This window comes from Abramis brama (genome assembly GCF_963993115.1).
Source record: "Abramis brama genome assembly, chromosome: 15".
NCBI lineage: Eukaryota > Metazoa > Chordata > Actinopteri > Cypriniformes > Leuciscidae > Abramis > Abramis brama.
The window spans coordinates 26,342,749-26,369,990 of record NC_139977.1 but is presented as its reverse complement, the minus strand read 5'-3'; the positions used below and the strand labels follow the sequence as shown (position 1 = coordinate 26,369,990).

The window sequence follows — 27,242 nt, the reverse complement described above, 5'->3', positions numbered from 1 at the left end:
CAAAAGTATTTTTTTAGTTCCTTCATCCGAGCCTCTGAAGAACCAGTGGGTTATGTGAATTTCTGATGTGTAATTGTTCAAGTTCAGACAGACAATCTTTCTCTCAAAGTCGTTCAATGCTGTTTATGATTAAAATATATACAGAAAGCGATCAAAGAACAATCCATTTCCAATCGCCCAAGCTGTCAATCACACAGAGCGAGTTTATCTGGACACTTGCCAAAACTCGTTATGAAATCAATGACGCTGTTATGCTGCACAACAAAGCTCTTACTGTACTTACCTCATGTTTGCATTGGTGAAATCATTAGTGAGAGTGCAGAAACTGCGTTGCAATGATAAGATCTTCATTCACGCGATCAACAGGCTGTCATCTGCTCAATGCTCATCACTGCAACCTTTTATGTGATGGGAATATATCTGAATACTTAAAACACTTCTCACGATTCGTTAATCTCCATAGCTGTAACAGTAAAAACGTATAATAGCTGTAATAGTAAAAGTATTCGAGAGAGTTCCACATGTAATGCTAGCTATTTCATATGTAAGCATGTCAGCCAATCACAGCAGTAGGCGTTTACACTGAAGTCTCACAGCAGACACGCCCCTTCAAACAGAGTGTTCAAATCAGAGGCTAAAATCAGGCTAGGAAAAATTCCTTTTATTTCTAAATTATTACAATTTTTGATCTTAAAAACATACTAACATTATAAGGGCACCCCAGGAAACACTCTAAAATAATAAAATAATCCATGTCATGGGACCTTTAAAAATACGCCATTATTTCACCACAGGGTGTCAGTGTGAAATTTGGTGAAAGTGAAAGTGTCTTATTTGGATTAAATATTTTAATCATTCTGTGTCATTTTTTCAATGTCAATCTTTTCACTATTTACATGTTTATGCTCAAAATGCTATAATATTCGAAGTAGTTGACTGTCATTCTCCTCTACGCTGTTTACGTTAGGCCTATTGATTAAATAGCCTAGCCTATTTAACATCGTTACACCTCGCGAGCATTCATACATTCAACTATTTTAAAAGACTGGAATAAACACCAGCGCACACAAGCAATCCTTTTAATAGTCAATTTCATTTAAAAATGTAAACCCAACAGGTATGAAATGTCAGAAAGAGAAAAAAGTTGTTAATGAGAAGACGAGCATATGATTGCTGCAGCTTAGTGGATAAATATATTTAGCCTATTTCTTATTCAGAATGCACAGTTGGAAAGAAAATATATTTACAGGAACATTTCAGCAGGCTCAAGATAATTAATACATATCATTATTCATTGTTTTAATCAATTAATTTGGCAGCCATAAAACATAATCTGCATTCTCATGAATGTAGGAGCGCTGAACGCTCTAACCGGAAACTCCCGATATGTACTAACTAGAACGCGGCAAGTTGTGCTAGTAGCCTAGTCCATTACAACACATTCAGACTATGCTATAATGTAAAACCATTCCAACAAGGGACGATGTCTAGGAATTCAGGAGCCAAACAAATGGAATTACTTATTATAATATGAAAATTAATTATGATGTATGCCAAGACTGTCTAATTTCCTGCACTTTGCCATTTACTCTTTCTGCTTCGCCTGAAGCTGATGGTCATTGTTTCTCTTCAGTATATTTCATGCATGGAATAATAATCGAATGCCAAGTTAAATATTTGTGCAGTAATCAACTTGGTAATTAATTGAAATTTTGGAAACTAAACATGGCATTATCAATGTCAATATGAGCTCACGGCTTAAAAAATAGATTGAACCAACTTTCTGTTATATCCGAAGATATCATAATACGATAAAAGTGTAGGCCTATTATTATTAAAACATCTTTAAAATCTTTTTTAATGTCTCATTTTCTATATTTTACAATTATTATTGCAACTAAAACAGTAGAGCATTCAGGACATGTGTCAAATGCATAAATGTAAAAAGTATATATACAAAATATGTGTATACTGTATACTATATATATAAATACATACATATATACATACATATATATAAACAATGGTATATATTTTATTTTTCCAAAAATTATCCATTTAAGAATGCACTTTTTCATCTAATACAAAACTATTTCCCGTTTTGCAAAAACTAAAATTATGTCATTGTTCAGTTGAGAAAATTGGGCTGAAAGACAGACATGATCACTATCATGGAGGTGTACAGAGAGCCTGGCACCGTCACAAAAAAGGGTATGATATTTTTTGATTCATGAAGTCATATGGCAGTTTTATTCAAGTAGCCTGACTCTGAAATCATCAATCTTAATATATGCAGTTCCCTTAGGATCTCTGAAGCTCTCGTCTCACTGTTGCTGCCAGACTAAAAATCTTCATCTGCATACACGTCTGCTTCTCCATCCTCGGATTCCTGCGCTTTTCTCAGTTCTGCCCTGCCCGTCTCAGTCTGATAATAGTCTGACTCAATCCACCCGGGGCAATGGGACAACGTCACAAAGATGTCTTCATCTACTTCCGTCACTTTGTGCACTCTCTGCTTTATGCCTTTGGAATACCACCGCAGGGTAGGGTCTTCTTCCATGGGGTTTTTAGCCCTGTATAACCCCTCACCTTCAGCCAGAGTGATCTTATACTTGTGCTTTGGGCACACAATACAGTGCTTGTTGTTGATTTCCTATGCATGAAATATTAAACAGGGTCAGAGTTCAAATGGGAGGTAACAAAGCGTTTCAAGTGCTTCTATGGATCACTGAATGATTCAGCTGCTTGAGCAGAAATGGTTTTACCTCAATATCTCCTGTCTCCAAGCTACTGCCAGCATCTGTTTTTAAAAAAAAAAAGTGTCATTAGCAGACATATAGAATCATCTGACCCGAGCAAATGACCTCTGGTTCTTTGCTTATGCTGTTAGTATTATAGTTGGCACACATGCTCAACAGCAATGCCACAGTGCTCAGTCTGTTACTTTGTCTCCCTCTAGTGCAGAAAAATAAGCAAAGATGCTTTTCATGCTACTCACGGTAACACTGCAGGTCCATTGCATGGAAAGTTCTCTGATGATATATAATAAGAATGTCTCTTCCGTCCAGAGTTACAGTCATTCTCTTGGCCTGAATGAGATCTTCTTTCTTGCCGATAAAATACAAACGAGAAGGCTTCTTTTCATCCATGGATGTGGTGGGGTTTTAATTATGTCTTCTGTGGAAACAGTTTTATAAATATAACTCGCTTATTTCAATGCAATCCACCTACTAGTCACCAAAATTTATAATAAATAATTTCAGTGACACTTTACAATATTATATATATATATATATATCATCCAGTCATCTCAATGGCAAAAAGTGTCCCAATCAACCTGAATTCACCATAATATATATATATATATATATATATATATATATATATATATACACACACACACATACACACATATACATACATATATATACACATATATAAATATATATGTAGCCGGTCAATTTAGGCATTTGAGTTTATTTTTTTTTATTTTTTTTTATGTGTAATAAGAAATGTAGTATATACTGTTAACTTCAGCAAAACTTGTTTTCAATGTACTATTTTCAATGGTTCCGATCGAGAGTTCCTATCAATTGTTGTATGTGGGGTCTTAATTAGTGGGACACCTACGGAAACTATATCGCTTCTCCTTTAAGCGTTCGGGCTCAGACGCATGGTGTATGCAGACGGGGAAGCGGAGGTAGTTTTTTCTCTCTTCTATTTGTCTTGTATTGACTGATTTTCGGTAATGAAATCACTTTATTTATGATGTCAAAACACTGTTAAGAGGTTATGTCATAATGTGTATCAGTGTGATTCGATTATTTTCTTTGTAAGTTGCTCTTTTAACCGTGTTAAAATTAGAGCCTCATTTTCACGTGCGTCTTTCAATGCAGGAATGAGAGAGTAGGCCTTCTCGAATGTCCCTAATTGTGCCTCACTACTCTGTTTAAGGTATGTTTTTCCAATTTGTGATCTTTCATTTGACTGTTTACTATGTAAAGTGAGTTAAACTTGATAGTTGTGTAACGTTACCTCCAGTATATACTAGGGCTAATTTCATACTAAAATGCCTTGTGTATATCTTCATGCAATGAGACTGTTTGTGTAAAAAAGGAACCTTATTATACACACAGTAGGTCAACAATCAGTTTAAAGTACATTCATATGTGCATTTAAGTGAATTTATAACATGTTTGTATGTTAACTTTCTCAAATCTGTTATTTAATTTCCATTTATTTTTCCTTTGAGTGCTGTCCTGTTATGTGGGGTAATTCAGCACCATGCATGTTAAATGCTCTATAATGCCTTTGTTTAAGCGTTCGCGCTCAGACGCATGGTGTATGCAGACGGGGAAGCGGAGGAATGAGAGAGTAGGCCTTCTCGAATGTCCCTAATTGTGCCTCACTACTCTGTTTAAGGTGAATAAATATCCCAGAGTATCATCACTTCAGTCGTTGTGTGGTCGTGTTTCCATGGTGTCCTGTGGTTACCACTTGAAGTCTGCTACATAAAACTGGTGCCGTGACCCGGATCCACTTGGTCAGCTGCAGCCGATCGCCGGGGTCTAGCAGTGTGCTGTGACGTGTTCTGCGTGGCCAGAGGATCTACGCAGCAGATATTCAAGTGACGTTATTCGGACATTTGCACACACTCACCTGCTCACCAAGTCTCACTTAATTCCAGACTGTGTCGTACACTTTACACGCGTGTGCATTTCAGACATTTGCACATACTGGACGTTGAACATTCATATTTACGTTCCTTTGAAGACTGTGAGTTCTTAAGTCCTATATTTTCATTGAGTGTTTTGCATATCTGTAACCACTGCATATTTACTTAATTCACAAATTTGTGTTAATTCATTTGGGTTTCAATTTTGTCTTACCATTCAAAATGGCTGGAAGAGGTCGAGACACTTCTGATATATTCACTCCATTAGCTGGGAGGGGTAGAGGTCTGTATAGTGTAAGAGAGAATACAGGGGCCATACCAAAACTGTTATTTCCAAGTACCTTGTCAGAGCCAAAAGTTAATCCCCATCCAGAGTTAGCACAGCCAACGTGTTCCACTCCATCTGACCCCAGCCCCAACGTCACACAGCAGCTACGAGAGTTAATAGGAGAGCTGGGTAGTCAGATTGGTGAGTCCATAATCAGCCATTTGCTAGCCAGTCAGAGTGTAGTCAACCCGTTACCTACAAGTCCACCAGAGCTAACCAAGAATGTGCTCCAACCTGAATCCCCCAAAGTCAACTTTATAGTGAGGTCTGACATCAAAGAGCCACCCATGTTCAAGGGAGACCAGAGTGACAAGTACACAGTACAAGAGTGGATAGATGTTATGGAACTGTACTTGCAGAAAAGCAGTTGCCCCGAAGCAGAGAAAGCCGATACCGTCATGAGTCACCTCCTAGGAAGGGCTAAAAATATAATCAAAGTGGGACTAAAAAGCACAGCCTCTTCTAGTCCAGCTAGTGTTGAGAAAATTTATGACATGTTGAGACACTACTTTAGCGATCACCCAGTGTCACTGTTGCCATTGGCAGATTTCTACGCAACACAGCCTAAAGCTAAGGAAAGCCCCGTCGACTTTTGGGTGAGATTGAACTCCGCAGCTGAACGAGCCAATGGTCACTTAGAACGCAGTGGGAGTAACATGGAGAACATGAGTGCTGAAGTGGCCATGATGTTCATACGAAACTGCCCTGACCCAGAACTGTCCAGTGTGTTTAAATGTAAGCCTATGAGCAAATGGTCAGTCGAAGAGATACAGGAGGCTATTGATGAACATCAGAGGGAAAGTCAGTTTTGCAGAGCACCCAGTACAGTTATGCCTCGCACCCTTCAAGTATCGACAGCTACAGCAATTCCTAACGTTGAAGTCGTGGAAAGTGAAATAACTGCTATCAATGCCGCAGCATGCACCCCAAGTAGCCATCCTAAGACAGGTGATGCAGTCAATCCTGATGCATTAGAACGTGTCCTCAGCATGTTAGAGAGAGTGCTTGAACGGACTAGTCGGCCAGCGCATGGTCCTTCAAGGCCTGTCCAAACGCATGGAGCTCGCATTCTGTCTTGCCGCATCTGTGGGGACACAGCACACTCCACTCGCTCACACTGCATGCGAGAGAGACGGTGTCTTGTCTGCATGAGGGTTGGACACCAGCGCAAAGACTGTCCTAGTGTTACGGAACCAGCCTCCCAGCCCAACATGGTGCCCCACACTCAGGAAAACTATCCTGCTCGCATTGGGGAGGGGACTATGTGAGCAGGAAAAGTGAAACCCTCAACAGCAAAGATGACCTTCGGATGTATGAAGAAAGCTGCAAAGCAATTCCTGATAAAAGTGTTCTATATCAAAATGTAATGAAGTTGGAAAGAGCTGACAGCCTGTTTTACACTGATGTTGTCGTTTCAGGGGCCCAAGTTACATTACGTGCTCTGCTTGATAGTGGGTCCATGGCCTGTACTATGAATGTGGAGGCTGAACACAAATTGAAGAGTGCAGGAGTTGCGCTCGCCCCCAGTGAAATGCGCCCCGATATCATCCTTGTTGGTTGCGGTGGTGTCAGCATTCAACCAGAGAGTGTTTACCAGCTTGAAATGGAAGTGTATGGACATGAGGTTAGTGTTCCCACTCTTGTCGTACCTGGTCAGCGAGACGAAATGATCTTGGGCACCAATGTTATCAAGTACATCATCAGCCAGATGAAGAGTACACATGGCTACTGGCGTGTCCTAAATCGACCTGAAAGTTCAGGAAATGAAGATATTATGCAGTTTCTGGACATGTTGTCTGGCCTCCACAGGTGGAAAGGCACTGAAATGCCCAACAAGATAGGAACGGCCAAACTCACCCAGGCCGTAGTGCTGTGTCCTCAGCAAGAACACCTCGTCTGGGGACGCCTACCTGCTACCACACCTGTTTCTGAGGGAAGTGCTGTCCTTGTGGAACCTGCAAAGTCTCAGTCACATAAGAACATTGTCATTGGGCGGGTGGTAGCCTCCATGAGTGGTGACAGATGGGTGCCAGTCAAGGTGCTAAATGCTACAGAAAAGCCCATAACATTGCGGAGGAACACCAAGTTGGCTGATGTATATCCTTGTGTAGCTTTGGAGGACTTGGATATCAGTCCCCAGAATCTAGCCAGTAATGAGCTGAAAGTCATGAACCAAACTGCAGGTGTTTCAGTCTCTGACAGTAGATCCGCTGATCCAAGTTTCTGCGATAGACTGAGCAAACTCGGTCTAAGCGACCTTGATGTTGAGTCTTGTGAGGTGTCATCGCATTGGAAGGAACAACTTGTACAGCTAGTATGTAAATATGAGGACGTGTTCTCAAAGAGTAAATTAGACTGTGGCAAAGCGAAGGGTTTCTCTCACCGAATACATCTTGCAGATAGTCGCCCCTTTAGACTGCCTTACCGACGTGTGCCACCTGCCCATTACCACAAGCTCAGACATGTTCTTTCAGAAATGGAGGAGCTTGAGATAATTCGTAAATCCTCAAGTGAGTGGGCCTCCCCGCTGGTGCTCGTCTGGAAGAAAAGCGGAGATTTACGCATCTGTGTCGACTATCGATGGCTGAATGCCCGCACTACTAAAGACGCCCATCCTTTACCACACCAGGCAGATTGTCTAGCTGCGCTTGGCGGCAATGCCATATTCAGCGCCATGGATCTTACCTCAGGATTCTACAATATAGAGATGGCAGAGGAAGATAAAACATTCACTGCGTTCACAACACCAATGGGACTCTATGAGTTCAACCGACTCCCTCAAGGTTTGTGCAACAGTCCTGCAAGTTTTATGCGTCTAATGATGGGCATATTCGGGGACCAGAACTTTCTTACCATTCTCTGTTACCTAGACGACCTTCTAGTATTTGCACCAAATGAGAGTATGATGATGGAAAGGCTCGAGCTGGTGTTCAGCCGCCTGAGAACCCATGGTCTAAAACTTGCCCCGAAAAAGTGCCACCTGCTACGTCGGAGTGTACGGTTCCTAGGTCATGTGATTGATGAGAGAGGAGTAACGGCCGACCCCGACAAAGTTCAAGCCATTACAGCGATAACCGAAACAGACCTTATGATGGAAGATGGGGTTACGCCGTCTCAAAAAAAAATAAAGTCGTTCCTGGGCATGGTTATGTTTTATCAGCGATTCATACAGAACTGCTCTAGCATAGCTAAACCCTTGTTCGCACTGACCGCTGCACCGAGGGGACAAAAGAATAGCGGAACAAAGCCATCTGCCTTCAGGAAGCTGAACCCAAACGATTGGAAGAGGGAACAGCGTGACTCCTTTAATCATCTGAAGTCAGCCCTTTTGGAGTCAGTAGTGCTTGCACACCCAGATTTCAACCGCCCTTTCATCCTGTCAACAGACGCCTCTCTGGATGGATTGGGCGCTGTACTTTCTCAAGTCTCGGAAGGCGAAACTAGAGCACGTCCTGTCGCTTTCGCTAGTAAGGCCCTCTCACGTGCACAAAGCAATTACCCTGCCCACCGCTTGGAGTTCCTGGCTTTAAAGTGGTCTGTCTGCGACAAATTCAGCCACTGGCTGAAAGGCCATTCCTTCACCGTCTGGACGGATAATAATCCGCTAACCTACATCCTGACGAAGCCAAAGCTCGATGCGTGTGAGCAGAGGTGGGTCGCCAAGTTGGCACCATATGACTTTAGTATCCAGTACATCCCCGGGAGCAAGAACGTGGTGGCAGATGCCATGAGTCGACAACCTTTTGTCCAAGGACGTGCAAGTCGGAGGTTGGTAACAGAGCCTTACGCGAGACTGCTGGAGGAGGCTAATCACTTCAAAGAGGACGTAGTACAGCACGCTTTCAGAATCAGTGCTAAGTGTCAAAGTGTTGAACCCCCTGTCTCTGACCAAGAGCCAAATGGTTTCTCGTTCTCCTCAGATGAAGTGTCGGCCATACTGATGAACCAGGCTGAGTGGAATGCAGGGCCAAAGGGAGAGGTGCATTATTGGCTAACTCAGGATGTGCACAACTTAATTCCAGCTGGGCAAAGTGTGCTGCCAGTATTTACACTGAAAGAGCTTCAGGATAAACAGTCAGAAGATCCTGTTTTGGCTCGAGTTCTTTCTTATGTCTCCCGTGGCAGGAGGCCATCAAGACGTGAGAGGACAAAAGATTCGTTAAAAATCCTGAAGACTCTCAAACAGTGGGAGAGGTTGAAAATGTTGGATGGAGTTTTGTATCGTGTGTGCAAAGACCAGCTAACAGGAAAGAAACGTTGGCAATATATCGTCCCAGCTTCACTCACCGAACAAGTCCTGCAGGGAGTACATGACGATGCTGGTCACCAGGGCCAGGCCAGAACACTTCATTTGACCAGAGAAAGGTTCTTTTGGGTAGGCATGGAGCGGGATGTCAGAGAACATGTTAGATGCTGTAAGCGCTGCGTGGTGAGCAAGACACCTGAGCCAGAAGCAAGAGCCCCACTCGAGAGTGTTAAGACAACCAGGCCTCTAGAGCTGGTGTGCATAGACTTTTGGTCTGCAGAAGATCGCAGAGGTGGAAGTGTTGATGTGTTGGTGATTACAGACCATTTCACCAAAATGGCACATGCCTTTGCATGCAAAAACCAAACAGCCAAGCAAGTAGCTCGCCAACTGTGGGACAGATATTTCTGCATCTATGGATTCCCAGAGAGGATCCATTCAGATCAGGGTGCAAACTTCGAGAGTGAACTGATCCAGGAGTTGCTGCAGATTGCAGGTGTCAAGAGGTCGAGAACGACGGCTTATCATCCTATGGGGAATGGTCACACTGAGCGGTTTAATCGCACACTAGGCAGTATGATACGAGCCTTACCCCCAAGAGTTAAGCAAAAGTGGCCTCAGATGTTACAAACACTGACGTTCACCTATAACTGCACCGCTCATGAATCAACAGGTTATGCACCATTCTATCTGATGTATGGGAGGATCCCTCGTCTGCCAATAGATGTTATGTTCCATAGTGTTGGAAGAGATGACGACATCACAGACTATGGCAGCTACGTTGCAAAAATGAGAGATGATCTCAAGGAGGCTCTTAACCTTGCTCAGGCTAATGCTAGTGCAAGTCAGCAACGACAGACCGAATACTACAATAAGAGAGTAAAGGGATGCGACATTGAGGAAGGAGACAGAGTACTGTTAGCCAACAAGGGTGAGAGAGGACGGAGGAAACTGGCTGATAAGTGGGAATCAGTGCCCTATGTGGTGGTTTCTAAAGACCCCAGATGCCACACTTATCGCGTTAAGAATATCAGTACGGGTCAAGAGAAGGTAGTACACCGTAACCTTATGTTGCAAGCCAACTTTCTGCCTCTTGAGGAAGGAGAACATGAAGATGAGTCTTTCCACGATGACTCATTAGCCAGCCAGGAGCAGTCAGGTGAAGCTTTGACGCATAATTCTGCACTGGGGAGTGACCTTCCTGAAACAGAGCGTACTGCTGAGTGGGTTGCTTCCTTACCTGACACAGATAGTTCGGTGGAAGGGCGATTAGATGCAGGAGAACAGGAGAGTGTAATGGATCCTGGAAAGCCTGAGAGTAAATCAGACGATTCTGACCCAGGGTCTGAAATTAATTTCCCTCAGTCCGACTCCCAAATCATCCCATCAAATCTTACAGACTCTCAAGACCAAGTGCGTGCAGTTGACGCAATGCCCAGTGCTAGAGAGCAGTTGAGATCCACCAGCACCCTATCCATCTCTAGCACACCCCCTAATGTATCTGAAATAGTGACCCAGGTACGAACACGAGTTGGTAGGTTAGTTAGACCGGTAAACAGACTGATTCAAAATATGACTCAGAGAACAACTCACAACGCAGTTAAAGATGTTTCTAAGTCTCTTTTACTTTAAGAGGTTTTAAGTTCTGTGGGCCTAGTAATAAGAATGTGAGGCAACAAAAAAAAGTGTAAATTAAGTCACATTGAGTGGTGTATAAGGCACCTCTTGAGCAAAAGAATATCTGAGGGCCTGATCAACTTTCTTATGTTCTTTTTCCCGTGAGTGTCGGGAAACTTGAATGTTGTATGACAGAATGATGTTGTCAAGTAACAATCTAATTGCCCTATTTGCTCCTTTATTCAACACAAAGGTGTAAGCTCAAGTTTTGTGAAGTTAAGGGGGAAGTATGTAGCCGGTCAATTTAGGCATTTGAGTTTATTTTTTTTTATTTTTTTTTATGTGTAATAAGAAATGTAGTATATACTGTTAACTTCAGCAAAACTTGTTTTCAATGTACTATTTTCAATGGTTCCGATCGAGAGTTCCTATCAATTGTTGTATGTGGGGTCTTAATTAGTGGGACACCTACGGAAACTATATCGCTTCTCCTTTAAGCGTTCGGGCTCAGACGCATGGTGTATGCAGACGGGGAAGCGGAGGTAGTTTTTTCTCTCTTCTATTTGTCTTGTATTGACTGATTTTCGGTAATGAAATCACTTTATTTATGATGTCAAAACACTGTTAAGAGGTTATGTCATAATGTGTATCAGTGTGATTCGATTATTTTCTTTGTAAGTTGCTCTTTTAACCGTGTTAAAATTAGAGCCTCATTTTCACGTGCGTCTTTCAATGCAGGAATGAGAGAGTAGGCCTTCTCGAATGTCCCTAATTGTGCCTCACTACTCTGTTTAAGGTATGTTTTTCCAATTTGTGATCTTTCATTTGACTGTTTACTATGTAAAGTGAGTTAAACTTGATAGTTGTGTAACGTTACCTCCAGTATATACTAGGGCTAATTTCATACTAAAATGCCTTGTGTATATCTTCATGCAATGAGACTGTTTGTGTAAAAAAGGAACCTTATTATACACACAGTAGGTCAACAATCAGTTTAAAGTACATTCATATGTGCATTTAAGTGAATTTATAACATGTTTGTATGTTAACTTTCTCAAATCTGTTATTTAATTTCCATTTATTTTTCCTTTGAGTGCTGTCCTGTTATGTGGGGTAATTCAGCACCATGCATGTTAAATGCTCTATAATGCCTTTGTTTAAGCGTTCGCGCTCAGACGCATGGTGTATGCAGACGGGGAAGCGGAGGAATGAGAGAGTAGGCCTTCTCGAATGTCCCTAATTGTGCCTCACTACTCTGTTTAAGGTGAATAAATATCCCAGAGTATCATCACTTCAGTCGTTGTGTGGTCGTGTTTCCATGGTGTCCTGTGGTTACCACTTGAAGTCTGCTACATATACATGTGTGTATATATATATAGCCTATATATTAGGCTTTTTTTCAAAGTGCCAATGTTTGTGCAATATTATATGAACCACAGGCCTTCTAGTTAAAAATATATATACAAAATTCTAAATTTGTATTATACTATCACATTTTTTATAAAGTAGTCTGATATTGTTCTAAAGTGAATACAAATAGGCCTATAATAGGTCCAATATCTATAAGATGAATCAGCTAGGCTTCTCAAACCACGTTTCAAATCAGTTAAAAAGACTAAATGCATTAGCATTTAACACATTTAATCGTTTTAATCCATAATTTAAATTAACTCTTTAACTGTACATATATGCTAATATTTATGGACATTGCTGATCAAAAACTTTAAACAGTTCTTACCTTGTCCTTGTCTTGGTCGTTGTGAATCTTGTGAAATGTGCGTCCAGTAACGTTTAAATGTCTTCTGGTCTGAAGGATCCCGTTATCTCAAGCCCACCGGGTGTTGCGTCCATCACTATCAGCCCTGCAGATCAGGACCCACTCAACGCGCTCAACATTATCTATGTCTAATGTATAAAACTTAACGCCACATCATTAACTGACAGATTAATACACTTCGAGATCTAACATACCAAAAGGAAGTTTTAAAAAGTTGCATTTGATTGTAATTTGCCCAACTATCTGATAGTGGCATCATATTATTTAAACCAATTATTTCTTGAATTTTTATTTTTATTAAATAATACGTCCTACCCATCCAAATAACATTTTATATATGTTTTACCTTTAAAACAATAAAATGCCTAGACTCCTATTATTTAAATTACCACTTAGGGAGCCAATCAGAGAGCGACTCAGACTGCGTACTCTTGTACATCATCTTTGCGCCACAGCTGCGCAGCCAAAACAGAAAGTAGCCTTCATATTTAGCTCTTTTACATGTGTCATTCGCTTATTAATGAACAAGGTTATGTCTCATCTGTTCTAAACAAAAAGGAACATTCTATCATTACCGGCTAGACGTAAGTGGAATAATTTCTTAAATTAAAACAAACCCATAATTTAAGATTAGCTATTGAATGGTGTTAGCCTGCTGTCTTGTCTAGATTAGGAAGTAATTTACATGCATGTTACACTTACGAGTCCAAATTAGTTCATTATTATTTCTAACCCACAATTTTAAATAACTGAAAACGCTTTCAAATGACTTGTAGGGCGCATTACCTGTGGCCGGTGGCAAAAATCATCTTAAACCAGGTGGTTTAAAAGTCTTGTGCCCAAATTGTCTACGTTTCACTGTTGTTTTTCATATCCATTGCCATGCGATGTGCTAAACATGACAGTAAAGACTTCGGAACTCCTATAAAACCATCAAACAGACCTGCTAAGACCAACTTTGAGTGGTTTAATGTGGTTTTCTCAGCTGAGATTCTACAAATCAAAGTATAAATGAGTAGTTATGTTGGGTATTTGGGGTAGGTATTTTGCAGTTTCCTTTTAGAAAGCACAGTGAAACCTCTTTGTGTTAAAACTGTAAGACAGTTGCATGTGATTTACCAAGCATTTTTTATTCTAAGATCTAAAAAATAAAATATCTAGATAAATCAGCTATGATAGGCCCTCTCAAACATTGTCTCATCTCGAATTGTGATTTTAATTATTATATAATTTTAATAAAGAAAGCAAAGTGAAACATGTTCTATGTTAAAACTATAATTGACAGTTGCATGTGCTTTACTAGAGTGTGTATTTCCAGGTCATGGCATTGCGGGCATGTGGATTTGTCATTTTTCGGCGTTTGGCCCAGCACCCTCCCCCTGATAATATAGAGTTCCTGCTGCTGCAGACATCCTATGGAGAACACCACTGGACACCACCCAAAGGTGCATCTCACAGCTTCTCATGATGCTTTTTAGTGTTGAACTCACTGGACTATCAATTTATTTTGAAACCACAAGATTTACCTTTAGTTCTGCATATTTAAAAGAACATATGGGTTATTTTCAACATAAAGTCTATCTCTACTAACAGAAAATGAGTCCATAAGGCACTACCAGAAGATCCTACACCTATAAATATCCTCACTTGAAATGAAGATTTACACAAATTTACAATTCAAGTAAAAAAAACAAAAAAAAAACATTTTTCTGAGGAATTAAAGTAAACCACAACCGCTACCACAAGTACTGGTGATTAAAGGTAGGGTAGGCAGTTTTCGGAGTGGCTAGCAAGAGCAAGCTATCTTTGAAAGTATAAGATCCCAACCTCCTTTCAGAGCACGAAACTGCATCATGTCTCAAACCACGTCATTACAATAATAATGATTATAAACGGCTTAAAGAGCACGGATCTGTACCACCTGACTGCTGCAGATTCATTTCGGCGTCGATAGTGTTGCCATTGAAACGCATAAATTAGAGTTATTAACCACTCCGAGTATAACGTCACAGGTTTCCATCTCTTCCAAATTACAGTAGTTATGGTGTGAAAGCAGCATAAACTCGTTGTTTTGGTTCAGGAGGAACTGTAAAAGGTGGCTACTGTTTCGGTTGCGGTGCTCGGTGACTGACGTCTGTCTAACTCCGCATAGCATGAAACGCACTGATGACGTGTGATGTCTGCGCGAGCACGGAGCACGCCGGAGGTATTAAAGTACATACGTTGACTGGCAGGTAGGACATCGTATCATTGCATTCGGTCCGAATGCAATGATTGGGCGAACATTTTATGGTCCTACGCCTTCCACAGACGATATATGCACATATAAATATATAGACCACTTAACTTAGTGACCTACCCTACCTTTAAGTCACATGACCAGAAGCGCAGAGAGAGAGAGTGAGAGACTAATTCTACAAAAATAACAAATACCTAGAAGGTAAATAATCTACAATAGGTCTTCACACACTGCAACATGTCAAGATATGCACCATGTCAACAGACACTAATAAGCACAAGATTAAAAAAATAAATTGCATTTATCGCATTGCATTTTTGCATATATTGCATTTTTCTATTTTAAATATAAATTATTATTATTTTTTAAATCAACTACAACTTTTTACAGCTTATCACATGATCTATCAGTAAAACCATGTGGCTATCTGCAATTTCTTAGTATTGTTACTGGAAGAATAACATTGTTCTCCCCCTCTAAGGTCATGTTGACCCTGGAGAGGACGACTTCACCACCGCCTTGAGAGAAACACAGGAAGAAGCGGGTATAGGTAAAGATCACCTGCGTGTTGTCGATGGCTTCCTGCAGAGGTTGCGCTATCAGGTCCGGGGAAAGGACAAAGAAGTCCTCTACTGGTTGGCAGAGCTCCGTGACCCAAACACACAGGTCATTCTCTCAGAAGAACACCAGGATTACCGCTGGGCAAAACTAGATGAAGCCTGCAAGCTGGCAAAATACCAGGACTTACAGGACACACTTACAGCAGCACAGCGGCATCTAGAAACACAGTAACATTTACACTTGGTTTTGACATTTAGACACTGACAGAGTTGAATACTTGCTTTCATCTTTCTAAATTTGTTATGGTGAAAATTATTTATGTGTAAAGAGACATTTGACATCCGTCCTTTTTGCTCCCAAGCTTTTTGCGTCTCTACTTGCTAAGCTGAATGTAATTTGAACTCATAATAAATTGCTTCCACATAGCTAAAAATGTTAAGATAAACTCACAACCACTAAATCTCCACCAACAAACAAAACAAAGCTGCCATTCATTTCAAAGAATGTTCCGGCTTCAATACAAGTTAAGCTCTAATGACGCCAAGCTGCTAATTACCAGAAAATTATTTTGAGTCACCCTACAAAAAAACACACTGAAAAAGTACACTTAAAATGGAAGTCTACCAGGCTTGTAAATTCATTTTGACACCATAAACATATTCAATTCAATAAAAAAATTCTTTAAGGCAAGTCTTGCGAGAGAAGACAATGTGGTCTTTGGTCACTTTTTATACACCTAACTATCCAATCTTATTATCACTTGTTTCCACAAATGTTTCTCTGCGTACTGTAAATTTTTTCCAAGTTGCAGTTTATGTGACTAGTAATTAAGCAAGTGAATCAGAAATTATTCATGAATTGTATGCAAGTTATTTTGTGAACTCCTGAATCATGCAGATTGTCCTAAATTAATAATGAAGCCAGTAAATAAAAAAACAATGCTCGTGAACCAGTGCTGTTTTAGTATTATTTATATATTATAGTTTTTAATAATATTTTTAATTAGCTTTTTTCATTTTAGTTAAATTATTTTTTAATTTATATGTGCTTTTGTAATTTTTTTCATTAGTTTTAAAAAATATATTTCTAAATTATTTTAGTACTTAAATTTAAACTTAAGTTGCTATGGTTAGTTGCTTTATTTCAATTAACAAAAATATTTTTAATAGTTTAAATTATTAACAACACTGTCATGAAGTGAAAGCACCTATAAATGTGTTGTCTAATGGTTTAATTGCTAAGGAGCATTAACTCCTATACATACACACAAACAAAAATGAATTGAATTGTGATCATACAAGCAGTCTTAAAATGATCATACTGGACATATCACCCACCCGCCCCAGCCCAGCCCACCCCACCCCACCTGCCCCGCCCCGCACCGCACCTGCACCTCCACCACAAAACTCAAATACTTACGTTTAGAATAGAAATAGGTATCAATTTAGATTCATTCTTACTGTTTTTCCATTCTTCTTTACGTGAATCTTTAGAATGATATTCCCTTTAACAACATTACAAGAAAAAGGAAATACATTGAACTTAAGAGCAAATAATGAATTCGGCTGTTTTGATGAGGACCACAAATCCTGTCTAAGAATTAGCATATGAAAAACAAAAAAATCCTTAATGAAACATTAAAAACACAATCATGACACAAATAATAAAATCCTTCAAGACAAATCCACAGTTGACTAATGTCACAACACTTTGAAATGAACTTGGTTGTTTTGCTGTGCACAGGGGTGTAAATACACAGAGAGTCTCTTGCTGAACGTGAAAAATCCAGTCCGTTTTAATCGATTCACGTCCCTGTTGAGCCCCCTTGGCTCTTAGTCCAGAGGTTCAAGAGAGCGATTGAGTCGGGAACGATTGTTCTTGATAGTTCAGTGAGTTCCAGATGCTCGGCAGAATAAGAGAGCACCGTTCCCTCAAGATCCTCAGATCCACACTCCCTTTTGGAGGGGTTTCGTAGGACGAGGAATCAGCATCCGTGTCCTTGGCTGGTTTGCGGGAATAAAGGTGTACCTGAGACCCCATGTGCATAAACGTATACGCTTCCACCCCCATTAATGAGACCTTAGGGATTCGCGTGCCTCGTTGGATGATTGACACATCATATAAAACACATTAAAACACACAAGCATGCTCTTGAAAGCTACGGCCCACCGTGGCCAACGCAAAAAAAGCATAAGACCGGGGATGAGAGGGCTCACATTGGTAAGCGAAATGTCCTCAGCGGTCACTGATCTCAAACCCCGAACTTAAACACCCAAGATTATCCCCAAAATCAGTGAGGAAAAGGAGAAATAGAAATGGTTTGGTACAGCAGCTCATACGGTCATACGTGATCACTTACCAAGAGTATGTGTACGCTTAAAAGCATAACAGTATGATTACCTTCAGCCAAAATCGGTGGATCAAATATTCGGAGCCAAACGTGGGACATCATCGTAGTGACTTAAACAGTCTCCTCATAGTTTCTGGGTCAGCGAATGAAGGTGTGCTGGAAGTAGCTGTAATGCTTGTGTTGCTGAGCACTTGAAAGCACCTTCATGTGCCATATAATCTGACACCGTGATTTAATGGCTCAAAAAGCTTAAGTGATTTGGGGGTACGAGCTGCGCATAAAAGGGTGTATGTAGTTAGTAGTTGTGAAGGTGACCCTGCTGATGTGGATGGCTGGTCAAAATGATGACACTTAAATTTTATGAGGAAGAAACAGAAACAGTCTATTCATTGTCCATTTTTTCCACCCTTGAATACTTACCTTTTTTGTGGAAAAGTGGTAAATAAAGTACATACTGTAGAGTGGAATCAGTGAAGCCCTATACTGTAAAGACAGTTATGAAGAATCTGTACATACTTGAAAATCTGGGAAAAGAACAGAACATTCATTTGTTGGTGATTTTACCAGGCATAACTAGCTAATGGTTGAGTTTAAAGGGTTAGTTACCTCAAATATATATTTTATCATTATTTACTCACCCTCATGTCATTCCAAACCTGTGTGGCTCCCTTGATTCAAACTGGCACACTGAATTCGGTTACGAAACCCGCAAGAATCAAGCAAATTTGGCACATGAATGCTTAAATGAAATTTTAGAATGAATAACAACTTAAGTTTTGGCCTATTCCTCTTCTGAAGCCATCGTATGGCTACAAAATATTTAGAATATAGCTCACTAGTCATACTATTATGGTGTTTTTAGTGTCGTTTTAGGAGCTTGTCTGAAATCACATAGTACATTTGACGAAGAACGAACTTCGCAACTGTCATGTTACTTGTGAACGGCAGTGAAGCAACACAGCTGACGCCACAACTCCTCTCCCGTGGCCTCATGGGATTGTAAAGCGTCCATCAGATGCTCACTTTAGAATCTCGCTGGAAGTAGTAGGTCATCCGGATATTTACTGTATTAATACTATGAATTCAGACATACTATTTTACACCTACTATATAGCAGGAAAGTAGGCATATTCAGAGGCAGGGATTTTTTGGTTATAATCTATGGGAAAAAGCAGCTCAACCATCCTTCAAAATGTCTCTTTTTTTTGTTCCATGGAAGAAAGAATGTCCTACAGGTTTTGGAACAACACGAGGGCGAATGAATCATGACAGAATTAAAAAATTTGTGGGAACTAGCCCTTAAAGTTTTTAATATTTTTTTAAATGAACATGTTTAAGGTGGCCTGACAAGCTCTGAATATCCAAAAGCCCTGAGGTTAAGAGGCAGGAGAAGGTGGGATGTGAAATGTAACTACAAATGACTGGTTTTATGAACCCATAGTGTACTTTACTGAGGAACTGGGAGGTGCTGTAAGGACAGAGATCTGAAGGTTTTTGGAACAGAGTGAAAAATGAAAGCTTTAAGCATAGGAAAAGAGAAAAGAGAATCTGAAACATGAGGCTGTCGGGGTAAAGAATAGTGAGAAGGCGAAGGTCAGTGTCACGGAAACGGTGGAAGGAGGTCAAGACTCCTCATTGCCAGAGTCGTCTTCGTCGCCAAAACAGTCCCCGACCATTTCGCTGCCAATCCCAACGGCCTCTGCCTCGTCATCGTCATCATCATCCTCCTCTATATCGTCGTCATATAGATCGTCGTAGAGCAGGTCGGAGCTACTGTCGTGGGAAGGCACTTTGGTCTGGATGCAGTACTCGGCTAGCGTAGTTGGTACTTTTACTCCATCCCGCTCTGCATCTGCCTTAGTGGACATCACCTGCTTCCTGTGTACAAAGCAGACACAGTGTCAGAAAATCAATTCAGTTTATTAAATGTAACCACAGTCTACAAATAAACACTAAAAAAAAAAAAACTTATAGACCAAATAATTTCAAATGGTAAAGAAATCATTCAGCAAGGAGGCATTAAATTGATCAAAAGTGACAGTAAAGACATTTATAATGTTATCAATAATTTCTATTTCAAATAAATACTGTTCTTTTGAACTATCTATTAATTAAGGAATCATGAGAAAAATATTGCAGTTTCAAAAAAAATATTAGGCAGCACAACTTTTCAACATTGATAATAATAAATGTTTCTTAAGCAGCAAATCAGTATATTAGAATGATTTCTGAAGGATAATGTGACACTGAAAACTGGTGTAATGTTGCTGAAAATTCAGCTTTGCCATCACAGAAATAAATCACATTAAAATAAATAAAACACTGATTTTAAATTGCAATAATATTTTACAACATTACTGTTTTTACTGTATTTTTGATCAAATAAATGCAGCCTTGGTGAGAGACTTCTTTCAAAAAAAATTTTTTAGTTTTAAACGTTACTGTATAATTTCACTTCTTTTTCAAAAGAACAAGAAAATCATTCAGTTTTCTACTGAGGGATGTTTTGTTAGAAAAGATTGTCAATAAGAGAAAAGTTCAAAATTTTCCACTAATGTTTACTTGCCCAAAGTGGAACAAAGACTCAGGACAGTATGTCCCAAATTTCAGTGGGATGGTGCAATGCAAGCGTGTTGGGCCAAAATTTGGCCTCAGCCAATGTTTACTCTAGATCTCAGCCAACTTCAAAGGTATAATTCAATTTTGGCATTTCCTGAAGAATATGTAAGTAGCGCTGCTATGTTGTTGATCCTCATGTTGCTGTTAGAGCATTACTATACAGTTGCTATTGAGTTTTTGCGTTAGTATGTTGATGAATTCTGATCACTGCACTCAACAAATGAATTAAGCTTCACTGCTTAACTGATCAAAAGCATACATGTCTCTATGATATTCTCATCTCTAGAAATGTCTTAGTTCCCCTACTTCAAAGTAAGTCTATGGATTTTTTTCACACGGTTTACAGTTCAATAGGCTACAATTGTAAGTCTGATACAACAAGCCACACACTTTGAAATATTATTGTTCTGAAGTAGCACAGACAGTGCAGGAAAAGTTATACACTGAGGTTTAATACTTAAAGTTTAAAAACTTTAGCTAGCATCTCAAATAATACATTAATCATTTAACTGTATGCATATGCTATGCACTTTATACATTGTGCGTTGAAACAAATAAAAATGCAAAATAATTAAATTCTGTAAAATTGGTCCAGCAAAATCTTGTTTATATTAAAAATTCAAGAGCAGGAAAAAGGTGACAGACTGACCTTTAAACTTAATATAATTTGATGGAAAAAGCTGACTTTTTTTTTTAATGCAAGTCGTTTAAATGATAAAGTGATGGTACCTTATAATCTCTGCGTATTCCTTGTCCTTGCCTTTACTGTCCCTCCACTTGCGAAACATGACTGAGGCGTCCACATTTGCAGGAGAAAAGGTGTTGGGTTCATTCAGCAGTGAGATCACGCTCAACAGGATTGTTCTGCAAACAAACACACACTACCATAAGTTTGGGGTAGGTAACATTTTTTTATGTTTTGAAATAAGTATCTTATGCTCATTGTGGCTGCATTTATTTGATCAAAAATACAGTAAAAACAGTAATATTGTGAAATACTACAATTTAAAATAAATGTTTTAATATTTTAATACATTTGAAAATGTAATTTATTCCTGTGATGTCAAAACTGAATTTTCAGCATCATTACTCCAGTTTTCAGTGTCACATGATCCTTCAGAAATCATACTAATATGCTGATTTGATGTCCAAAAAACATTTTTTATTATTATCAATGCTGAAAACAGTTGTGCTACTTAATATTTTGGTGTTAATCGATTTTTTTTTTAGGATTCTCTGTTGAAAAGAAAGTACAAGAGAACTGCATTTATTTGAAACTTATTTGTAACATTATAAATATCTTTACTGTCACTTTTAATAAAGGAATAATTCACCCAAAAATGATCATTCTGTCATCATTTACTTGCCCTCAAGTCGTTCCAAACCTGTATGAATTTCTTTCTTCCGCTGAACAAAAAAGATGATATTTTTAAGAATACGGGTAACCAAACAACTGATGTATGGAACAAAAATACTATGGAAGTCAATGGGGCCAAGAAACTGGTTGGTTACCGACATTCTTCAAAATATCTTCTTTTGTGTTCAGCAGAAGAAAGAAATTCATACAGGTTTGAAACAACATGAGGGTGAGTAAATAATGACAGAATTTAATGCACCTTTGCTGAATAAAAGTATTAAAAAACCTTACTGACACCAAACTTTTAAACAGTAGTGTATATATAGCCATAGTCATTCAGGGCGGTTTGTGAGTAATTGTGGGTATTTTCACCCTAATACCTGACATTCTGTGTGGGGTTCCATCGCTCCGAGGGCAGCTCTCCGCTCTGGGGGTCATCCACAGGAGGATGGAGGATGGAAATACAAACATCGCCATTCTGGGGTTGAGAGATGTATATTAAGCAACAATTGCAGCATTGATACTATATGATTACTAATGTAAGTTTTAAGCTGTTGTAATCCATTTGGTGGTGCAGTAAACACGCATCAAATGCACACACACACAAGCATGTTCACCTCATAGATGTTTGGATGCCACATCTTGGTGAGGAATCGGAAAGTCGGAGGAGAGTAGGGGTAGTCAATAGGAAATTTGATATGGGCCTGGGGAAAAAGACATGGAGCGTTATTAACTTGCATGTGAGCCGTATTATAGCTAGTAAATGAGCCGTTATAAATCAGTTCCAAAATGGAAAGGACACATTAGACTAAAAGGGTTGGTATAAATATAATGCTCATGTATCTCAACATCATGTACTCTTCATCAGGTTTCTGATATGGTGCCAAAAGGGAGCTTGAGACGACAGTGCAGTTCAACTAAACAGTGCAGTGCTGTGGTAAATGCTGCACTCTCTTCAGTCCACTGTTGATATAGTACTGCTTTGTGCTGACTTTTGTGATTGTGGTTATTATAACACCAGTGATTTTGAAAGTGGCTTTGAGTTTAGTTATAACAACTGCAGTCGCTGTTATTTGGCTATGAGTACTGTATTAAAGGACTAGTTCAGCCAAAAATTAAAATTCTACATTGTTTACCAATACGACTTTCTTTCTCACATGGAACACAAAAGGAGAAATTTTGAACAGTGCACTAGCTTTCAGACACAATAAACAATGTCTTTCAAGCTGCAAAAAGAACCATAAAAAAAGCATTAACGTTTAACATATTCTCTTCCCCTCTGACCACATAATTGAGTGAGTTCCATTAGAGCGACAATAAGTCTGATTTAGGAACTGATTTATTGAATGGATCAGAATACATTTTTTTTGATTAGATCATGCAGACATTGCTCACAAACACACCAAGTAGAGCTATGGCAGGTTTCTCATGGTTTGCACTTTGCAGTGAATAACAGTGAAAACTATTTAAATTTCAGCCTGATCCTCACAACAAGCTAATGTATGACTTGTAGGACTTGGAATATACTCAGTAATATGGACTAATTTTATGGTCATTTTTTTACTGCTCCTGCATCTTTTTTGATGTTCGAAGCCCTGCAGATAATAAGAGAACTGTCATTTTTGGGTGAACTATTGCTTTGAACATGAGTGCGGTGCTGCTGCTTCTCTGCCTTTGGAAATCCTGCTACTCGCTACTGTTGTTGACCACTGATTATGTGAGACCAGATGAACTGGCTGGTGCTTAAGTGTAGCGTGACTGTGACGGTGTGAATGAAGATCTGTGTCACAGTCAAATAAATTAGAAAGCCTTAGAAAGCAACAACCTGATGTAATCTAACTTCATTAGGGATCATTAGGAATAAATGGGAACAAACGATACAGCTCTTTGAAGCTAGAAAAACTTCTTTTTTTTTTTACAGGAAACCTTGCATAAATATATAGTAAAATGAACATTACATTTGATGTATAACAAACTAGAAATGCTGTTCCCCAAAGATGCAAAATTTATATCCATGCAAATACTTTGTCTGATGGGTGGAACCCAAGCCTGTGCTCACAAAGATACCATAATCTTCCTCAAAACATGCTGTATCACATATATCACCCAGCTAAAACCACATTAAAATGCACCACATTAAAATAATGAATGTTTTACAATTCAGACGAAAAGGTGATCAAAACTCATGAGGGAGCAATCTACAAACAAAACTTTTTAAGGGACTGAAAAAAGTATTTTATTTTATTGTTTATTTTTATGTGCACATAAAGACACATTTTAAAACTATATGAATCCGTCAAACTGAATTGCTACCATAAGCTCAAAATACTAAAACATCCCCAAAGATTGTGACCTGTGGCATTGTTATGATACAATAATATAACTCTGAAGGAATGCGGAGGAACTCTGTTGTGGTAAAGTTGATGATGCATCACTGTGAAAGTACTGACTATTGCAGTTGATAATATTCCACTGAGAATAAATAACTATGGGGGATATGGTTGAAACGCACTGTCCTTCTCTTTTTAGCTCTCATATTGAGATGTCATTAATATCTGTCAAGGCTATTAATAGAGATCTAGAGTATAAGGAACACACCACCAGGGAGAGAAGAACTAGAGATTGCAAAACATGGGAGAGATATACTATAAAATGGGTGTGAGATATACTATAAAATGAAATATAATTATAAAAACTGTGATTGTTGATCTGACTCGAAACACCCTGATCCGATGGTAAGCATTCAAGAACATTTTTCAGGCTTACCTTGAAGTAGCCCCCTTCATAAAGTGTGTTTGGAGGGCCAAAGATGGCCACCTCCCAGTTGTAGAGGTCCGACTCCTCCACCAGAGTGATGCGGAAACCTTCCACTGGCTCCTCCTGCAGGGATTTCAGCTCCAGCATCAGAGCCTTCTGAGAGCTCGGCATTTGCTGGTGTGCCATGACAGTCCCAATCCTTCAGCCTTACTGTGGATTCAAAGAAAATGTGGAGGTTTTTTTTTTTTACAGAATAATATATTATTTTATAGTTAACGGAATTCCGTTTTGACAACAATAATATTTCATAATATCTTGCTGCTCAACTCATTATTTACGCATAGTGGTATTAACAGAGGTATTACTACTAAAAAAGATATAGTGTACACAGACATTATAAATAATAAATTATATATAAATATAATATATATTCGTATATTTAAGTTCAGTAATTTCACTTAAATGGCAATGAAAATTACCTATACCTAAATTTTCAGATGGCACTTAGAGGCTTTTGCATCTGAACTCTTCATATATACACTTATATATACACACATATATATATATATACACACATTATGTAAACATCATAAACTTTTGTTAGATGTGATTAATCGATTTGACAGCACTAATATATGTGTGTGTATGTATATATATATATACATACACACACACACATATATATATATATATATATATATATGAAGAGTTCAGATGCAAAAGCCTCTAAGTGCCATCTGAAAATTTAGGTATAAGTTAGGTAATTTTCATTGCCATTTAAGTGAAATTACTGAACTTAAATATACAAGCTTGATAAAAATGATCATTCTAGAAGAAAATTTCAGATGGCACTTAGAGACTTTTGGATCTGAACTCTTCATATATATATATATATATATATATATATATATATAGATAGATAGATAGATAGATAGATAGATATAGGTAGAGAGAGAGAGAGAGAGAGAGAGAGGGGTAAAGAACACTGCAAAAAGAAAAAACAAAAACACTTGTTTACAAATTCATGATTAGATTAGTAAGTAAAAACTATGCAACAACATTCTGATAAATAAAAACGTTGATAAACTGTTATTTACCAGCGCAGCTCCTCAGGAAATGTGATGTTGGAGTTCCTTAAACTTCCAGCTTCATGTAAATATTAATACGTTGCTGATATTTATTTATTCCTTGGGGCCCAGAAGGGATTGTTAACATCAATTTTCCTTTGTTATTTTTCGAATCCTGTTGCTTTTCCTGTTAGCCGCGAAGTAGTCCAGTCTTCAAGCAGAAATAAAGACAAATCAATCAATTTATCGCCCTTATAAACATAAAAAAAATAAAGCAGCCGTTTGTTCTGTATCTAACGTTACTGCTGCCCGCAATGGAGGTGAAGGCGATGGGTCGGGAGTTGTCCTCGTGTACTGCCCTAACGCCTAAAAACTCTACAGCATGCAAATAAACCTCTAAATTCGCTTTATATGGTGCAGAATATGTTTGTCAAACCCTGCAGGTCGCTGTCATCACGCCGTTTCGTTGCGGGTCTTCGGCCGCACAGCTGATCAGCTGCTTGTTTACATTTGTTCTGGTGCGAGGCTTCAACGCACCTTCAAAACCCCCCGTTTGCGCACAGAAATACACTGCAAACTCTGCTTTATCCGTCCAGACCGACTCGACAGCGAATTAACGTAATGGTATGGGTGTTATGGTAGTGGGATATGGAGATTAAAGAGAGCGCAGTAGAGATACAGATATGAACGATATCGACAGGTGATGATTTCTTTCGCCGTTTCTCAATCGCGTCTATTGATGCTTCCGGTTATCACAGTGCGTGCCTGAATACGTCTTTACGCGTGTGCGTCATGACGCAAGACACTCAACTGTGTAAATACACTTTTAGGCCCGTTTTTACAATCAGGATTTAGATTATGTCAGGTATTCCTTAGTTCAATTAGGATATTTAAGTAGCTTTTATAAACGTGCCTCTGAAGAAAACATTACTGGTGTGCATCTTGAGACAAAGCAATGGCACTCTCATATTTAAAGATATGTCACTGAAAGTTATATTCAGTTAAAACTGCTCAAACATTTTTTAGTCTGGGACTAGGCTTAACCCTTTTCTGCTTGGGGAAACTTGGGGTTAATGTACAGTAGTACAGTACAGTCCATAGTACAGTCCCATAGAGTTATGTATTACATATGTAGCCTACACATCATAATGTTATGCATTATTACATAGGTAGTAATGTGCATATAATATATATATAGCATATATATATATATATATATATATATATATATATATATATATATATATATATATATATATATATATACACAGTACTGTGCAAAAGTCTTAGGCATGTTAATACCCCCCCAAACCCATCCCCCCACCCCCCAACCAAAAAATGGTTTTAAGTTAGTTATTTATATCTTTTGCTGTAGTGTGTCAGTAGGAAATATCAGTTTACATTCCAAACATTCTTTTTGCCATTAATTGTAATAATCCAGTGAGATTTGTGTATGCACAAGGAGTCTGACAACAGCCGGTATGATCTGATCTCACCATCATCGAGTCCGTCTGTGATTACATGAAGAAACAGAAAAAACTGAGACAGACTAAATCCAGAAGAACTGCGGGAACGTCTCCGAGATGCTTGAAGAAACCTTCCTGCAAAGCTACCTGAAAAACTATGCGCAAGTGTACCTGGACAAAAGC

The 27,242-nt window shown here is 38.9% G+C and overlaps 3 protein-coding genes across 6 annotated transcripts; 1 reads left to right on the top strand and 2 right to left on the bottom strand.

Annotated features, from left to right (window-relative positions):
- Positions 1-2,012: 2,012 nt before the first annotated feature.
- Positions 2,013-12,739, bottom strand: rfesd (Rieske (Fe-S) domain containing). The gene is made up of 4 exons (XM_084136118.1): positions 12,605-12,739; positions 2,999-3,177; positions 2,766-2,800; positions 2,013-2,653 (listed from the first exon to the last, which is right to left on the bottom strand). Exons 2-4 carry the CDS (start codon positions 3,147-3,149, stop codon positions 2,342-2,344), a joined length of 498 nt encoding a protein of 165 aa, XP_083992244.1. The 5' UTR covers positions 3,150-3,177; positions 12,605-12,739; the 3' UTR covers positions 2,013-2,341.
- On the top strand, positions 4,330-16,392 carry nudt2 (nudix (nucleoside diphosphate linked moiety X)-type motif 2). 3 transcript variants are annotated; one of them, XM_084136121.1, is made up of 4 exons: positions 4,330-4,422; positions 12,029-12,130; positions 13,962-14,088; positions 15,364-16,392. In XM_084136121.1, exons 3-4 carry the CDS (start codon positions 13,965-13,967, stop codon positions 15,672-15,674), a joined length of 435 nt encoding a protein of 144 aa, XP_083992247.1. In that variant the 5' UTR covers positions 4,330-4,422; positions 12,029-12,130; positions 13,962-13,964; the 3' UTR covers positions 15,675-16,392. The 3 variants fall into 3 exon arrangements, with proteins under 3 accessions (XP_083992247.1, XP_083992246.1, XP_083992245.1); XM_084136120.1 differs by lacking the exon at positions 4,330-4,422 and adding an exon at positions 11,376-11,662; XM_084136119.1 differs by lacking the exons at positions 4,330-4,422; positions 12,029-12,130 and adding an exon at positions 13,077-13,227.
- Positions 16,393-17,446: 1,054 nt separating this feature from the next.
- On the bottom strand, positions 17,447-26,360 carry ube2r2 (ubiquitin-conjugating enzyme E2R 2). 2 transcript variants are annotated; one of them, XM_084136117.1, is made up of 7 exons: positions 26,131-26,360; positions 25,624-25,804; positions 24,536-24,736; positions 22,387-22,473; positions 22,150-22,247; positions 21,142-21,276; positions 17,447-19,671 (listed from the first exon to the last, which is right to left on the bottom strand). In XM_084136117.1, the coding sequence occupies exons 3-7, from the start codon at positions 24,710-24,712 to the stop codon at positions 19,416-19,418; spliced, it is 753 nt and encodes a 250-aa protein (XP_083992243.1). In that variant the 5' UTR covers positions 24,713-24,736; positions 25,624-25,804; positions 26,131-26,360; the 3' UTR covers positions 17,447-19,415. The 2 variants fall into 2 exon arrangements, with proteins under 2 accessions (XP_083992243.1, XP_083992242.1); XM_084136116.1 differs by having other exon boundaries at positions 25,624-26,360.
- Between the last annotated feature and the right edge of the window lie 882 nt (positions 26,361-27,242).

Excerpts from the sequence above, each read along its gene's own strand:
- rfesd (XM_084136118.1), bottom strand. The coding sequence starts at position 3,149 with ATGGATGAAAAGAAGCCTTCTCGTTTGTATTTTATCGGCAAGAAAGAA. Across the intron at positions 2,801-2,998 it reads AATGGACCTGCAGTGTTACC|ATGCTGGCAGTAGCTTGGAG; the intron begins GTGAGTAGCATG and ends TTTTAAAAACAG. Across the intron at positions 2,654-2,765 it reads TGGAGACAGGAGATATTGAG|GAAATCAACAACAAGCACTG; the intron begins GTAAAACCATTT and ends TTTCATGCATAG.
- nudt2 (XM_084136121.1), top strand. The coding sequence starts at position 13,965 with ATGGCATTGCGGGCATGTGGATTTGTCATTTTTCGGCGTTTGGCCCAG. Across the intron at positions 14,089-15,363 it reads CCACTGGACACCACCCAAAG|GTCATGTTGACCCTGGAGAG; the intron begins GTGCATCTCACA and ends TCCCCCTCTAAG.
- ube2r2 (XM_084136116.1), bottom strand. The coding sequence starts at position 24,712 with ATGGCACACCAGCAAATGCCGAGCTCTCAGAAGGCTCTGATGCTGGAG. Across the intron at positions 22,474-24,535 it reads ATGAAGGGGGCTACTTCAAG|GCCCATATCAAATTTCCTAT; the intron begins GTAAGCCTGAAA and ends CTTTTTCCCCAG. Across the intron at positions 21,277-22,149 it reads AACCCCACACAGAATGTCAG|AACAATCCTGTTGAGCGTGA; the intron begins GTATTAGGGTGA and ends GTTTGTTTGCAG.